Source organism: Dryobates pubescens, chromosome 27 (assembly GCF_014839835.1).
Source record: "Dryobates pubescens isolate bDryPub1 chromosome 27, bDryPub1.pri, whole genome shotgun sequence".
NCBI lineage: Eukaryota > Metazoa > Chordata > Aves > Piciformes > Picidae > Dryobates > Dryobates pubescens.
The window spans coordinates 15,258,588-15,275,141 of NC_071638.1; the positions used below are offsets into that span (position 1 = coordinate 15,258,588).

Sequence of the window (16,554 nt, forward strand, 5' to 3'; positions counted from 1 at the left end):
TAGGTCTCTTCCAGCCTAAACCATTCTATGATTCTATATCCACTGCATTGCATAACTTGTATGATTAACACCAGTGTCATATGTTTCACTAAATAACAGTGTAATTGTACAGCTGAAAACAAAGCAGCATTAAAGCTCTTCATGGAGCAGTCCAGTATAGTTCTTAATGATGTCAGAATGTTTTTTACTGTACCTTAAATGTTTTTTTCAGTGATTGGGTGGATATTTAGTGTTTTCAGTTCTTAGCCACTGTGTCGTTCTAAGTCATACTTAATAGTAATTTTTTTAAGCTGTACTTAATAGCCATTTTCAAAACTGCACTGAGTACAAAATGAGATAATTTGGTGTTTGAGGGTTCTCACTATTACTTTATCATAGATTGTTGGGTTGGTTTTAGCTGAAAAAAACAACAGTATCCCTGGGGAATTTAGTTAGTGCTGCCATATCCTCTTGATGGCTGGAGAAGAACTAAGGCACAGAGAGAAAGACGAACATGGCTTAAATAAGAACTGTTACGGCTTCCAATGATGAGGTCCCATAGACTAGATAAGCAGGCTTATTTTCTAGAACACAGCAGCTCCGGAGCTGTCCAGAACGTGGGAAGTTTCCTAGCCATCAACCTGGTCCTTCTTGTGGCAACTGAACTTCTGCCTGTGTTAGGATGTGAATCTGGGTGAGCAGAGAAGCCTCTTGGTATCTGTCTAGAGGAGGACCTGCTGCCTGTGGCGGGAAATGGTTAAAGGAAGTCTTTCATAGTTCTTGAAGTCACCCACTGAAGTCAGTTGTGGATGTATTGACATGTCAGACATGTCTTGAAAGCTGTGAGAAGCGTCTCCTTGGGATGTGAGAACTGATTCTTGTAGCTTTCTCCAGGAAGTATGTTTTGGGAAGAACAGGTGGCATACACATAATCAGGTGATGATCACTGCTAACTTGCAACCCTTCCACTAGAACAGGAGGGTGATAAAGTAGTAATGATTTTTTAACTTTTTAAAAAACAAATAATAACAAAACAGAAATGAGGAACTAGATTTTATATGTGAAATGTATGGGGGGGGGAAATCAGATTGAAGCTTTCCTGTTGTATGATGGTTAATCCCAAATAGTTGAGATTTACTTTGATTGGAAACAAGTGGACATAATCTTTAATGTTACACAGGTCTTACCAGAGTTGCCTTAGATGGAACTACAGTCTCTGGATCTTAATATGGTGCTTACATCTGTGACATTATTCTTTTGGGGTTATTTGTGTTACGAATCTCTTGACTCCGGAGTTTCTGGTGCACTCATTTCCCACGGTCTCTCTGTTCTGCTTCCCCAGGGTCTTGAGAAACAAGTGACAGGGACGGGGGTGCCTCTCCTTCCCCTAGTAGCAGTTGGTGCGGGGGGCCGTGTGGGGTGCGCAGCCAAGGCGGTTTCTGTTAGCACAGAATGAGGCATCATCAGCCCAGGATGCCCCGGCGAGTGTTTTTGCCGAGTCCTTCACAAGTGCTGGATTGGTAATTAATTGATACTTCTAAAATGAAGCAAATCTAAGTATTACTTTTTACGGTATATTTGGAAGCAATTAGAGGCAAGGAGCTAAAGACTAAAATCTAGATATGCGTAGTGTTTTTCATGCCTGATGCATGGGAATAGTGATTTAACGCTTCGTTCTTTGTGACAAAATGAGCCAAAGAGCCATATTTTTCAGGGCCTTTAATCTGCAGGTTTTCGAGGGTGTTGAATACATTTTAGATAACTAACCGGGAAGATAATCCGTGCCACAAGTGCCTCGGTCGGGTTTTTTTCCCCCTTACAAGGTCACCTCCGTGTACCCGCCGGCGACGGCGACACTCATCCCATGCCCGTGCCGGATTCCTCCGAGCCGGTTTCTCCCCCACCCACCCCCGCGCGCCGCGGAATGGTTCCGCCCGCCGCCGTGCCCAGTCATGTGCGCGGGCCGGCCCGGGCCGCCGCCTCCCGCCTCGTCCCTCAGAGCGCGGCTGGGCCGACCCTCGCACGGGTACCGTGGCTCCTGCGGCCTCCTTCCTAACAAAAGGGCTTAGGGAAATAAAGTCGCTTGGTTAAAAAGGTTGCGGAAAGCGAGGGCAGGCGGTCTCGGTTGTGAACGTTTTCTGATTTTTCCAGAAATCAAGCAGAAGATTGAGCTGCTGATGTCAGTTAACTCTGAGAAGTCGTCCTCTTCAGAAAGGTACGGCTGCATCTCTTGCATGAACCGTTCATGGTGTGGCACTGCCAAGCAGCGGCGCAGGGCTTTTTTTTGCTTTTCCTCGTCAAGTTTTCTAGCATTGTTTACGTACTGCATGCCGGTTATTACACCGCATCCATTGAACCTCTCATTTTGGTTAAGCTCCGTGCATATTTTTTTTTCAGAGATTTTTTGGTTTCTGGCTTTTTTTTTCTTTTTAAAATTAAGCCTGCGGGGCTGCAGCATGCAAATCATACTGAAGCAGGCTGCTGGTTTGTGTGTGCGGGTGTTGCAGTCCTTGCTCCTTTTCACTGTCGTGCAAGAACAGCATCTCGGTTTCTAAATCGGGTTTTAAAGCCCCTCGGGTTTTTGTTGTGTTGCAGGAAACCGTTGCACGGTTGCAAAGGGTTCCTTTCAATTTAGATACGTAGGAAATGCAACTTGGTGAAGCGTTCCGTGTCCTGTTATGTGGAAAGGGAGTGCCCTTTGCGAAGTAGCTCAGGAATTGCAAATCCTCCAATTAGTCACATTGTATGAGATAGATCATAGAATCAGAGAATGTGGTTCTTGTTCAAGTCTGTCCTAGGAAATGGAGCAGTCGCTGCATGCAGTAATGGTTCATGCCTGCAGGTAAGGACAAAATGACTCAGAAGTGTTTTTAAAGCAATTATTTTACCTGTCAGTCAGATTATTACTGTTTCAAGTAGCTGTTTCTTTTGATGAAATATTTCGGAATACTAAATGTGCATTAAAGTTCTCTGACATAAAATAACCTCCTGGTGATCATTTTTGATTTGTAAGTCATCCAGCCCAGCTCACTTCTGTTTTCCTCGTGACTGAATTGTAGAAGAAATTTTTATTTTCAAAACTGCTTAAATCCAGAACAACCTAATACCGTTAATATTTTTCAACTGTTTCACAGTCATCCTTTGTATGCAGAAGAGCCAAATGAGTGTACTGCTTTGCCATTTTAATATTGGGTGTAGAGATAAAAAAAGGAAAATTTTATATTCTAAGCACTCGCATTGTGAGTTTAGCTGAAATTATCCTCTGAAGTACATTTTATTGAGTGGCTCAGCATGCACATGATAAAGCATTAGAAGCAATCTTAAGGAAGCAGACTAAAAGACATCTTTCAAAATGAGTGCTGTGTAGCATGCATGGTTTAAAAAAACCCACACACCATACCAAAAACCGAGCAGTTGAATATGATTTATATCTGTGTAAGATATGTGGAAGCAAACTGCATTGCCTTTAACCATCTGTAGTGTAACAAAATACCAGTAATAGGAGATACAGAAAATGGTGTGTGGGAAATAGGTTGTTAAGTCACCTTTCCAAAATGGAGAAATATAAGAAGAGCTTTGAGATATATTTATTTATTTTATTCAAAATTAAGAATTGTGAAAGAAATCTTAAATTACTTCACCTTTATCCCACACTGATGCTTTAATTTTTATTTAAAAGACCTAACAAAATGGTGGTGACAACAGAGGGGATGACAGAGTGAAAATAGTAAAGGAAACAGGTGTTAACTTCATTTTTGGAAAGGCTTTTGTTGGTGTTGCTGTGAGAGAATTCAGTATATAACGTAGATATATATAAATATAAATGCTCTGCAGCACCCTGAAAAAGATCAGCAAAATATGCGAATAGTTGAACTCTAATGGTAGTACTAGATGAAAGGATTATAACACGATTACTGAAAGCTTCATTCTGCCCGAGATCCATTTCAGTGCCATTCATTAAAAGCAAGGTTTTATAACAGCTTGATGCTTTATCTGGCAAGATTAAAACCTGAATTTTGTATATGCATTTCTTTTGGGGATTTAAATGTGGTACTTATGTTCACCTGGAGATTGATCTGACACATCAGCTTCATGGTTTACAAGGTCAGTTACAAATAAGAGCATTTTATATACTGTGATTTTTTTTTTCCCCTTCACTAACCACATTCTTTTCATATATCTAAAAATAGACTGAATTTTTTTGCAAGCTGTTATGAAACAGTGCTATCCTATTAGCTGCCAGTTCCTTTCAAGGCCCTTTGAAAAATCAGCCTGCAAGAGGTTTTTTTAAGAAAAGAAATGCAATATTGATTGTCTAAAAGGCTAAACTGTTCTTAAGCTGCTCTATAGTAAAATTTCAGTGTGTGTTCGTAGCATACAGACAAGAAAATATGCATGTTTTTGAGAAACACAAGGGAATTCATACTTGCTTTTTAAAAAAATTATTATTTTTATTCTTTCACCCTTGCTCCTGGAGGTTGGACTTTCTGAGAGGCTTGAGTTTGGGTTGAAGATCTGAGAGAGTCCATGACTTGGTTCTTGTTTTCCACACTAACGGAGACTGCCAGACAGTGCTTTTGGAGTGGGAGGGGAGAGGAGAGGAGGTGCTCTCTGCATTTGCAGAAACCAATGAAACAGGAACACAGAAGGGATGAGAGAGAAGCTCATTATTTGACCCTTTCTTTAGTTGGCCTTTGTTTTTACAAGACAGTTTAATGTTTGTAGGTTCTCCTGCTCACTTGGCAAGTTCAACATGTTATCCTGGAAGAAAAAAAAAAGAGAAGGAAGCTGGAATTTAATGGATGGTTTGGCTGTTACAGAAGCTGAACATGTTAGAAATCCTGCAATGTTCTCCTAGGATAGTTGGTTGTTACATTTTTAAGAGGTTTTTAGGAGAGATTAATGAGAAAATGAGATGAACACTTTTGTTGAGGATGCACTGAGAGGTTAAAAGGCATTGCAGCCTTGCGAAGTAAATGAATACAAACTGGAGACATTTTTTGTAGTGAGATTCATCCCTACCCTTCCCAATAGAAAAGTGTAATTGCAGATGGGGAGGAATAAGATATCTGTGTTTTGGGGTGTTACAGGTTATTTCATTAAGCAGACTGTACCTATAAGTGGTACATTCTGGGTAGTTAGTGCTGCCCATGTGGATGTTAGCAGTGTGTGACAAAGTCCTCATTCCTTGTTGATAAGGTAACTGGGGTAACTACATCTGTGTGTGTGCACATGGTTGGTTACAGTGGAGTTACAGCAGATCAGGTAACTTACTGTAGCTTGTTACAATGAATTGATTTGTTTGGATATCTGAGCTTTAAGTATATCATGGAAAGGTTTTCCTGCAGCATGCTTAGGAGTGTGACACATCTGGTTTCTTTATGAACTACCATGTGCCCCTATGTTCTTCATGTTTCAGTGGAAGCTGTGTGAGGTTACTTGTTGAAGCTTTGCAAATGTCATGAGAAAGCAAGTAACAGCCAGATGGAGGAGGTGGATCTTTCAAGAACTCTCCAATAAAGAAAAAAAATACTTTTGTTTCTGTTGTGAGAGTTACGTGTTGTTCTCAGGTACAGCAGAGTCAACTTTTGAGATGTACAGATGTTTTTTCCTGGCATTTTTAAGGATCTCCTTGCTAGTTCAGAGGAAAATCAGTTATTCTGTCTGGATACCTTTCTACTCCTTAGACTCTAAACCTAATGTATATGTATTTTCTTTCATATTTTAGGACAAAAAACTCAGTGTTTTTTAGTTCTAATTTTGGATTCTAAATTTGTGTCATCTTAGCAATGCAGTTTGACCCCAGGGTATATACTGGTAATGGTTGCTATCAAGGCTGCTAAGTCTGAAGTATTTGACCTGCTCTTTTCTCATCTTTCTGCAAAAAAATGCATATACACATTTCTTCAAAATAGATTTCTGCTTCAGTGATTTTTATTTCTCAAGGTAGGTTCTCCTGCCCCTCTACTCTGCCCTGCTGGGACTTCACTTGGAATACTGCATCCAGTTTTGGGTTCCCCAGTTCAGGAGGGACATGGATCTACTTGAGAGAGTCCAACGAAGGGCTGTGAGGATGATTAAGGGACTGGAGCACTGCCTCATGAGGAAAGGCTGAGATACCTGGGGCTGTTTAGTCTGGAGAAGAGAAGACTGAGAGGGGATTTAATAAATGTTTATAAATATCTGAGGGCTGGGTGTCAAGAGGGAGGGGACAGGCTCTGCTCAGTTGCGCCCTGTGATAGGACAAGGGGCAATGGATACAAGCAACAGTACAGGAGATTCCACCTCAACACAAGGAAGAACTTCCTTACTGTAAAGGTCACGGAGCACTGGAACAGGCTCCCCAGAGAGGTTGTGGAGTCTCCTTCCCTAGAGACTTTCAAGACCGATCTGGATGCATTCCTGTGTGACATGTACTAGATGATATGGTTATATGGTCCTGCTCAGGCAGGGGAGTTGGACTTGATCTCTGGAGATCCCTTCCAACCCTAACATCCTGTGATCCTATGATTTTTAAAAAAAATAAGTAGCAGCCACTCATGACCAGTCTAAACATATAATTAGTGTGTGTATAATTCCATTTTCATGATTTTGAGAGGTTTCATGAATAGCAGGAAAGGGAAGATAGTTTCAAATGACAGTAGGACAGCAGAGTTTGCGTTTAGTGTATAGAAGTACTGGGTGAGGTGGTGCAGGCAAGGTTTAAGGATGACCAGTTGTGTCCAGTTCTGGGCCTCTCAGTTTAGGAAGGACATCGAGATACTTGATCATGTCCAGAGAAGGGCAACAAGGCTGGGGAGAGGCCTTGAGCACAGGCCCTATGAGAAGAGGCTGAGGGAGCTGGGGTTGTTTAGCCTGGAGAAGAGGAGGCTCAGGGGTGACCTCATTGCTCTCTACAAGTACCTGAAGGGTGGTTGTAGCCAGGAAGGGGTTGGTCTCTTCTCTCTAGCAACCAGCACCAGAACAAGGGGACACAGTCTCAAGCAGCGCCAGGGAAGTTTAGGCTGGAGGTGAGGAGAAAGCTCTTCAGGGAGAGTCGTTCGTCATTGGAATGTGCTGCCCAGGGAGGTGGTGGAGTCACCATCCCTGGAGGTGTTCAAGAGGGGATTGGATGTGGCACATGGTGCCATGGTCTAGTCATGAGGTCTGTGGTGACAGGTTGGACTCGACGATCTTTGAGGTCTCTTCCAACCTTGGTGATACTGTGGTACTGTGACTGTTGGGTGGGGTTTTGCTGTTGTGGCAGTTAGCGTTTGTTGGTTGGGTTTTGGGTTTTTTTTTGTCTTGTGCTATGTATATGCCTCTATGGGATTTACCTCCGCAGGGCAAATTGAGGTACTTCTCAGTGCGTTTACATAGTCCTCCATCAAGTCATGATAAGAATGCAGTCAGGTATAAAATTAGAGGAAGAAATCTAAAATAATGAGGAGGAAGGAAGAAACTGGAGACTGATTACTGTCTGCTTCCTTTTTTAAGAGACCTAATGTTAACTAATAGAAGACGCATTATGAAACTAATTACAATGCTGAAGGATTCCTTTAGGTTTGGGAACATTTGGGGAGTTTTTTTGTGTGTGTCCGTGTATTTGTTGTTCTTGTCTTTTGTTTGTTTGTTTTCTTTTGGTGTTAAATTGAATTTAATTGTGGATGCACTACTTTTCCAAAGGCAGGAGTATCACTGACGGTGAAGCATAAAAATGAAAGTAGAACCACCATTAGGCCACAACATTCAGTGTGAGCTGGCATTGCTATGTGTCAGATATATGTTTAAGGATAATTATTAGGTAATAGAGCGTTGTAAGATAGTCTTATAGTAATTTATGTAACATACAAACAGAAATTATCAGAATAATGCAATGTGTTTCATGGGTCCTGCTAACTTGGTCGTATGGTTTCTAAAATAACATCTTTTCTATAGCTGTCTTCTTGCTTTATTTTGGTTTTGAGTGTAAAAGAAATACTGCTTGACATCCATTTCAGGGCTGTTTAATGTAATTTTAGTAGTCACACAACTTCAGTTTTTCAGTGTTGTTTAATATCTGGTAACAATGAACAATATTTTCTCTCCCCCTCATTCTTTAGAATAGTAAGCTGATCCTGATATTTGGGGGTTTTATCTCAGAAGTATGGAGGAAATCATCCTGTCTTATTGTGGGCCGTTAAGCTGTTGTCCAGGGAGGCACTTCATTCTACCACCTAACTCTATTTGAGGATGGTATGCCTCTGTAGCTCATTTGGACTTGCTAATTGATCTCAGGTTACTAAAATTGGACCAAAATAACTCCTGTTTTCTGTGTTTTTCATGTTAAAGGTTTTACAAGCTCATCATTTTATCATGCAAGGCTTTTAGGTGAAATATGAAAAGGATGTAGAGACAAAGAATGCTGCAGCATGCAGTTGTCCTTGTGAGAAAGAAACATGGCCTGTGTAGAAGCAGCCACTTGTGGATCAGCTTTATTACTTAAGGTGGTGTTTTTAGGGGACACTGGTTGGTTTAGAGTTGACAGTGCCTGTATCAATTCTTTAGCAGGCTTTGCAAAGATTTAGAAGTTGATGCATATTTTATTTTCCAGTGATAGACTTCATCTGTGGAATTTTGGCAGTACATGAAGAAATCATGTACTTTAATACTTAGTCACAAATGAAAGCATCATTAATATTCCTACTATTGAGATCTTCTGTGCCCCACTTGATTTTTTTTTAAAACCTATTTTTATCTTCTTTAAGAGTTTTTGTTGTGCAGCTGTTTGAGAGATTTTGTTATGGGGCGGTAACTTTTGAAAAGACAAATCTCAGTTTTTGGCACTTACTCTAGGAAATAAATGAGAGAACTTTGGGAAAGGGAGAGGTTGGAGGTACTGAGGAGGTTTAGTGAGTTTTTTCTCTCTGAGAACTGTTCACTGAAAATTAATTCAAGCAATCCAGTGCTGATTGCATGTGTGTAAAACATTTGAAAACCATGACTTGAACAATAGACTTTCAAAGGTAAAACATAGGTATTCCAATTGCACTTCAGGGTAAAATATCAGCAAAGTAACAGGCCATTTTAAACATAGCCTTTTGTATTACAGATTCAATCTGGTTTATGTCTTGTAACTTCTGGCCTACTCACTGTCTTGATCGTGGCTTCACTACAGTGTCCAATCCAGGCCCCCAAAGAGATAGAAAGGGAATGTTGCCTGGCAGATTGCATAAACCAACGTGTGTTTCTGCCACATGAGTGTATTTCGGTTGTTGCTGTGCTGTGTCACAGGATAAATTAATTTGTAATTTTCTGCAACTTCACACAAATGAATATGAAATTTTCAGATGTTCATACAGTTCAGTAAAATTACTGTGATACATGTATTTTCCCTGATCCACAGTTAATGTGTAGTTAGCAAGAGACACTAAGCAATAGGTTAAGCAAATGTATTTCAATTTAAGCATTCCATCTTATTGCCTGTTTTGTATATTCTAAACGTATTATTGGGAAATTTTAGCATCTCTAAGCTTGTGAGTTGCCATGAATTCTGCTATGCAGTTGGAAGGATATTCATCAGCACTTCCATTTGGTTGAAAAATAACCTTTCCTATACAAAGGATGTTGTGACCCAAAGGTCTTACTAGGTCTGTCTGCAGGAATTTTACAGTCTGGAGCCCATATCTGCCCCAGGTGCTTCTGTATTTTCTTCAAGACTCACACTTAGGCTTGGGTAAAGTCTCTGACAAAATAGCAACAGTCAGCTTTGGGCCTAATCACCGTTTTAAACACGACTTAAAAGCAAATGTGAAAGTCATTTACCAAACTCATGCCACTGATTGTGACTAGATGGATAATGAATTGCTATTTCCCTTTCTGTTATTCAGTCGTCTTCTCTCTTTTGTAATTGGAGCCTTAAAGACTTAAAGCCAAATGCATGCAGCTCCAAGCTTTGCCTGGGACATGTGCTACAGCCAAAGGAGGACCAGTTCTTTACCAAGTTTGTCTATGCTGCTTTTCTCATCTGAATACAGCTTTAGGTTAATTATGCTGGTTGATTGCTTCTCTTTGAACTGGACAATGTTCAAGACCAGAACCACATCCTATGTAGGTGTTCCTATGAAATGTTGGCCATTGTGTTTAATAGGATGTTCAGAAGACACTTTAAATAACCTCTCTGTGCTGATAAATGTGCCCTAATTCTAACTTTACCTTGTTTTCTGCTGAAACAGCAAATGTCTGTAAATTAGTGATACCCTCACTAAAAGATCCTGTTTTCTTCTCTTGAAAGCTTGTGAAACATCTGTATTTTGGTGTTGTGCTGCTTAATCTTGAAGATATTTTTTGCAAAACCTGGAGCAGTGTAGGTCTGTGGAAGGGACAAGGATTTCTTAAAGCTCTTTCTCATTTGGTGAAAGGTCATTGGAGTAGCATGAAACATTTCAAGAATTTTAGTGCTTTGCTTTCATGAAGCAGTTTCCTAAGAATGCAGGCACTTGTCCTCGCTTCTGATGCTGTGTTGTACTATGCTTAGGGATAGTGTCTGTCTCTTGGGCAGGCAAAGGCAGCTGTATTAGTGCAGAAACACTTCCCTCTTCTTCAGCTGCATGTTTCTTCAGAGTTGTGAAAGCTTAAATATTAGCAGTAGTTCTGGTAAAAGCTAGGAGAATTGTTTTTTGTCATTAGTGCTGCTACAAAGAGACTGTTATTTTCTTTAGTAACCACTCTATCACAAGATACAGCAGTGATTTAAGATTTTTTTGGGGGGGTTTTGGTTTTTGTTTTTTTTTTTTTTTGTTTGTGGAGGTGGGGAAAGGGTCATGAAATTCCTATGGGTTTCAGTGGACAACTGTTCTGTTATTCTGTATCCAGCATCATATAAAACCTGCAGATTTTTATTGTCTGTCATCTTCAGCTGCTGTGGCCTGTGTCCATAGATGCATTCATATCCTGCCATGCCCAAATACCAAACAGACATATCAACGTCTGTTTATTTCATGCCATGAACTAGAATGGAAGATGTTTGGAATCATCTCTGCTCTTTATGAGTCTTTCTATAAAAGGATTACCATACCCATAGGAGACCACGTGTGGTGGTTTCCTCAGTGGTGCTTTGTCATCCCCAGTATGAAAGTGTAAAGCCTTTCTGACAGCTCCTGTTGCATATGTGAGAAGAGTCAGGAATTTCCACTGCTGCTTGGTGTCTTAACCTATGAGAAGTGTCTGCTTCCAAGAAGACTAATACAGCTTTTAACCAGGACTTCCCTAAGTGCCATGAAAAAGATGATCAGTCATAGTGATAAAAGTATACTTTTATCAATTAGAAGGTTTTATTCTAGTATAAATAACAGTACAAACAATATTTTACATACTTCGTTTGAAGTGTCATTTAGCTCCTTCCCAGGTAATTAGTGTTTCAGACTGTTAATCTAGAAAGCCAAATAAAGCATAGAGCCTTCCTCAGATTGCTCATGTTTCACGCAGAAGTGAAAGAATGCAGAGCTTAAAAAGATATTACTGGTGATCAAGGTAAAAAGCCTTCCCTTTTCTCACATGCATTCTTGATATGGGGGTAGATTACTGGCATGATGAATGAGCATGGACCCTATTCTTTAGGCACTGTAACTGTAGTGTGCTGCCAGAGAATGCGTAAATTTTGTGCAGGTCACTGGTATTGAAAGATCCTATTGCTCCTTAGGCAAAGTTGTTATGGTCCTGTAATTTAATTTACAGTACTTGGTTTGATATATGCTTTTGCTTTGTGTTACTTTTCTGTTAGAATGGTGTTCATTGAGTGTTGACTTGACTGTATCTGTCCTACGTGTTTTCTTTTCAAGATTCCTTTCAGACATGCTTTGCACATAGGAATTTCAAGGACTATTAAAAGGAACAGTGGACATATAGCTGGAGTAGAATAGTGCCTGAGAATGCCAACACTTTTGTTTGTTTGTTTTGTTTTGTTATCATTCAAATACTCAGTGGTTTACAAAATGTATTAACTGCATTAAGTGTGTAGATGCCAAAACAGCTTAGGCAGTGTGGACTAGCCTGAACTGAAATTTAAGGCAGGTTTATACACTTCACCTCCAAAGAGGAACCAATACATTTGCTAAGAATAAGAAACTTGCTTAAAGGCACCTGTTCTTTTAGCCATGCCAGTTGCTAGAGGTAGCCAGGTGTGGAGGGCTTTGGGTCTCAGGAGTATACCTTGTGCCCTACCTAAAGAGTTTAGTACAAGACTAATGCAGGTCTGTGTCCTCAGGGCCAGCCGTCTGGTGACTGAGTACTTACTCGCAGTAGGTGCACACACACTGACACACAGAAAATGCATGCCAGCTGGCCACACAGAGCAAGAGACTTAGACCAGTGCTGTTACTGGCGTCGACAGAGACATACACAGAGCACTCAAGGAAGAATAACATGGACACACCAGTCCTATTGCCCCTTTCCAGTTCCTTGGGATTGAAGTTCACTAGAACTCTTGAGAACAGAAACCCACATATGTGCTTTATGTGTCCCCTTAGTGGCTGGGTTAAAATGGTCTGTGCGGTTGCTTGAAGCTTTGACCCGTTGGTGTTCTTCAGTTGTTTGCATCTAGGACTGTGAGCCCTCTAGGTTGTGTTCTCACTCCTGTTGCTGGTACTTAAACCTTTTGTCAGTTACTTGCTGGTGAGTCTTGCTTGTGCATACACAGGCTAGAAAGTGTATCTGCAGAGACAGAAAAAAGATTTAGTGACAATGTGGAAGAGACTGTTGTGTTCAAGGGCAGAGCTCAGTCAGACAAGTGCATTGACCAACCCGCATTTGGATTGGACTTCCTGCATTTATCCTTTTCCCCCACTGTTTTTTGATGCATGTTTCTTTCTTACCCACCTTTATCCCTGTCTCTCTCCACCTCCAGTGCCTTCCCCTAAACATTTCATAATGTCTTATGTATTCTTACAATCCCACAGTAAGTATTACACAATACTAAAAAAGAATAATGCTCTTAGGCAATAACCTTCAGCTTTTAAGGTGTTTCTGAGGAGAGAATTTCCTCCTTGACTCATCTTGGTGGGTTTCACGTTGGGGGAATATGGTCTAATTGATAGCATTGGGAGTAGCTGATTCAGGTTCTCTATTTTTGCTGGTTAGGTTGTTAGGGTTTCTCTACCCATTGTTTTTCTGCTGATCCTTGCTGGATCTGTTTCTACTGTGATTAGCCTTTAATCAGATAACCCAACACTGGTATACCAGGGACCCAGTACCAGCTCTCAGAACTGGAACTGTTTGAATATTTGACCATCTAACATAGGCATCCTACAGACTGAGATAAGCTGAGGATACAAAACACAGTTCCTTTGCTACTACTTCCCAGTCTCATGGAACTTCAGTAGTGCAGTGCTTTGCCTGCTACTTGTCTCCAATTTATAGACCTATATTTCAGGAAAGAAAAAGTGAGATATCTTCTTACAATGTGGTAAATACATACTTTATACTTCAGACTTACACCTGCTGGAGATACTAGCTCATAACATCTAATGAAGGCAAAGTTCATCAATGACTGTAAAGCAAGTAGTACTACTTACTATGCTGAGCTTGTCCTCTTGGCTTGTTGGAAAACCCATTCAAGCTAAGATAGTACAGGCATGCATAATTCTAGTTAGGTGTTCTGGAGCATCAGTAAACTTAAAACATGCTGCCTCTGTGTGTTGTGGTCCAGAAAAGAGATATCAGAAAGTATTCCATAGTCCAGTTTAAACGCAAAAAGCAGTTGTGTGTTGATGTTTAGAAGGAAAATCACATCTCCAAAGTGGACAGGAAAGCCAATTGTGAATTTGGCCTGCAAGCTTCAAGAGGTTGCTCAACTCCTTTTTAAGGTAGCTGAGCAAGCAAATATCACAGACCCACAATGTGTATTAGCCAGTATTTGGCTATTTGACATCTGTATTCAGAAAACCTGGCATGTATAATTTCTACTGTAAGAGCCCAAGAGCTAGCTAATACTTGAGGCTTTGCCAAGTTGCTTCTGTCAGGAAGAGAAATAGATGATGTGATTGGAGGGTTGTGACATTTTTTGTATGTGCAGTCCTGTTTATTTACAAAGCATATAAACAGAGCTCTGTGTGCTTGAGCAGAGTACAAACAAAATGCAACAAGCAGCTGATGTTTTCAAGTCTGTCTAGCAAGTACTGTGCTAGAAACACCCCCCCCCCCCCAAACTCAAAAACCTCAACACCAAATAAATGCACACAACTTTCCTGAGAGCACAGGCACAGCATTTTTTTGCATGCCTTCTAAAATTTTTTCCTGCTTAAAACACAGGAATATATGACTGCAAGTTTCCCCCAACTCCTTTCATTTCATAATTATTATTTATAAAACTCTTAATTTCTTGCACATCTGAATTTTGTATCTTAAGTACTTTGGACAATTTGTGTGTGTATGGGTGTGGGGTTTTTTAGTTTATTATTTTAATATTTTAAAAAATTTATTACTTAAACTAATAAGAGGGTATTCAGCTCAATCATCAGCCTTGATTGCAGCTAAATCAGAATTCTTTAGGGAGCAGTTTGATCACAGGCATTATTTTTTGTTTTTTTAGGATAGCAATGCCATACTTAAAATGCAACTTTACCAAAATGTCTTTATGCATGCTATAATACCTGTATTCACTTTCTGGACTCTGCAATTTGTTGCCAGCTCATGTTGTGTGGTGTCTGAAGACTCCTGCCCTTTACTGCCAATAGCTCTTGTCAGGCCTTTCCCATGGACAGGTGCGAACAGTTTTAGGATGTCTTCCCAGGCTTCTGCCAGGTCTTCACTGGATTGCTGTAGGGCAGGAGTGTTTGGATTTAGTCCGTCATAGTTTTGTGCTTGTTTATTTTTTCCTTCTGAGTGATTGCTTTTCTTCTGTAGAAAGTCTGACAACAGATCATAATGCCTCATCACCCTACCCCATTGGTCCAATCCAGAATGAGTCTGCTGTAGTTGACATACATGTTGTCGTCTTTAATTCTTGAAAGCTTTGTTTCTCAGACTTGCAGCAGCTTGGCTCTCTGAACTTCTTCTAAGACCTCCTTGTTCTGTGCACAGCTAGCAGTTCATGTGTATACTATTGCCTGCAAAAAGTATTCTGAGATTCAGTTGCAGTGGAGTTTTGTATGCAAATAATAGAAGTTGTACCCCACGGCTTTCCCTTTGCCCTCCCCCCAAGTCCTCATTCTTCTTGTCCCACTTTGTGTTTGAAAGACTGAGACATTGAGTGGGATAGGTTAGAGGGAGTCTTTCACTTGCTTCTGCATGCATATGTTTGGTGAAGGTTTTACAGTAATTCAGTTATCAGCTTGTAATGGCTAGAGTTCACAAGAGAAATCATAGAATTTATTGTGATGCAGCAAAAGAATGTCCAAGTATGTACTGAAGGATGGAAATGTTAGAGGCTTAAGATAAATTTAACAGTCTTTAAAGAACGGCAGAGTCTGTTGTTAATCTTGACTTCAGCAAGACTTTCAATACTATGCTAGAACATTCTGATACACAAACTGAGCCTGGGATGGGTACCAAGGCCATCAAGTGGATGGAAATTTGTCTGATCTTTTGAGTTTAAAGGGCTGTACCTATTTGGAGACCTTGATAGGGTGGAGAAATGGGCTGAAGCAAATGTCCTCAAGTTAAGCATAGGAAAATGCCTAGTCCTGTACCTGGGCAGGAATAACCCCATGCAACAGGGCAGTCTGTGGGTCAACCAGCTGGAAAACAGCCTTGCAGGAAAGGACCTGGTATGCAGCATGTTGACCATGAGCTGGCAAATCATGAGGCAGAGCAGCAAGCAAGTCAAGGGGGGTGATCCTTCCTCTCTACTCACTAGTCGCACGACATATTTGAAGTGCTGTGTCCCCTGCTGGGCTCCTCAGTACAAGAGAGCTGTAGAGGGGCATGCTGCTATAGGTCCACTTGAAAGCCACAAAGGTGGTGAAGCGCTTGAAGATCCTTGAAGTGTAGAGGCTGAGACAGCTGGAGTTGTTCAGCCTGGAGAAGATAGGGTTCAGAGGCAGTGTGCATCAATAAATACCCAGTTGGTGAGTGCAAAGAAGATAGACTTGTCCCTGCTGCCCAGTGACCAGCGAAGAGGCAGAAGCCATAAACTGCAATACAGTAAACTTCATTCAGACCAAAGAAAAAACTTTTTCTTGTGAGGATAGTTGAACACTAGCATAGGCTGACCAAAGGGGTTGTGAAGTCTCAGCTACCTCCTGAGAATAAGTCATTTGAGCAGTCATGTGGAACCTGTGACCTCCAGAAGCATCTCATAGCATCAGCTGTTGAGTGACTGCAGAAACAGTGTTTGGACAAAATACACTCTCTGAAATTCAGTTAAAACTGTAAGAGCAAAGACACAGTTTGTAAAAGCTATTATTTTTTATTGAAAATAAAGCCTTCTTACATCATTAATTCATTTTCCTGACTTCTGTACTTGAACTGAAAGCAACTAGGATTAGTTTCAGCTGGTCATCATCTTTTTCTGTGGAAAACACCTTTTTCAATAGTCACGTAATTGTTGTGAGAACACAGAGCTCTGATATTGTTCTTTATACTCTCGTTTATTTCCTATATGTCAAGCCCTGTAAAAAA

General features: G+C 40.6%; 1 protein-coding gene across 4 annotated transcripts in view; it reads left to right on the forward strand.

Moving 5' to 3' along the window:
* The window catches only part of SRPK2 (SRSF protein kinase 2), a 145,440-nt gene that overhangs the window by 46,201 nt on the left and 82,685 nt on the right, over positions 1-16,554 (forward strand). Inside the window, exon 1 of one of the 4 annotated variants that reach the window (XM_054173938.1) lies at positions 1,949-2,194. The exons of the other annotated variants lie outside the window; for them this stretch is intronic. Coding sequence (XP_054029913.1) covers positions 2,157-2,194 — 38 coding nt within the window. The 5' untranslated portion in view covers positions 1,949-2,156. Of the gene's footprint in view, positions 1-1,948; positions 2,195-16,554 lie in introns of those variants that run through there. 4 annotated transcript variants of the gene reach the window in all.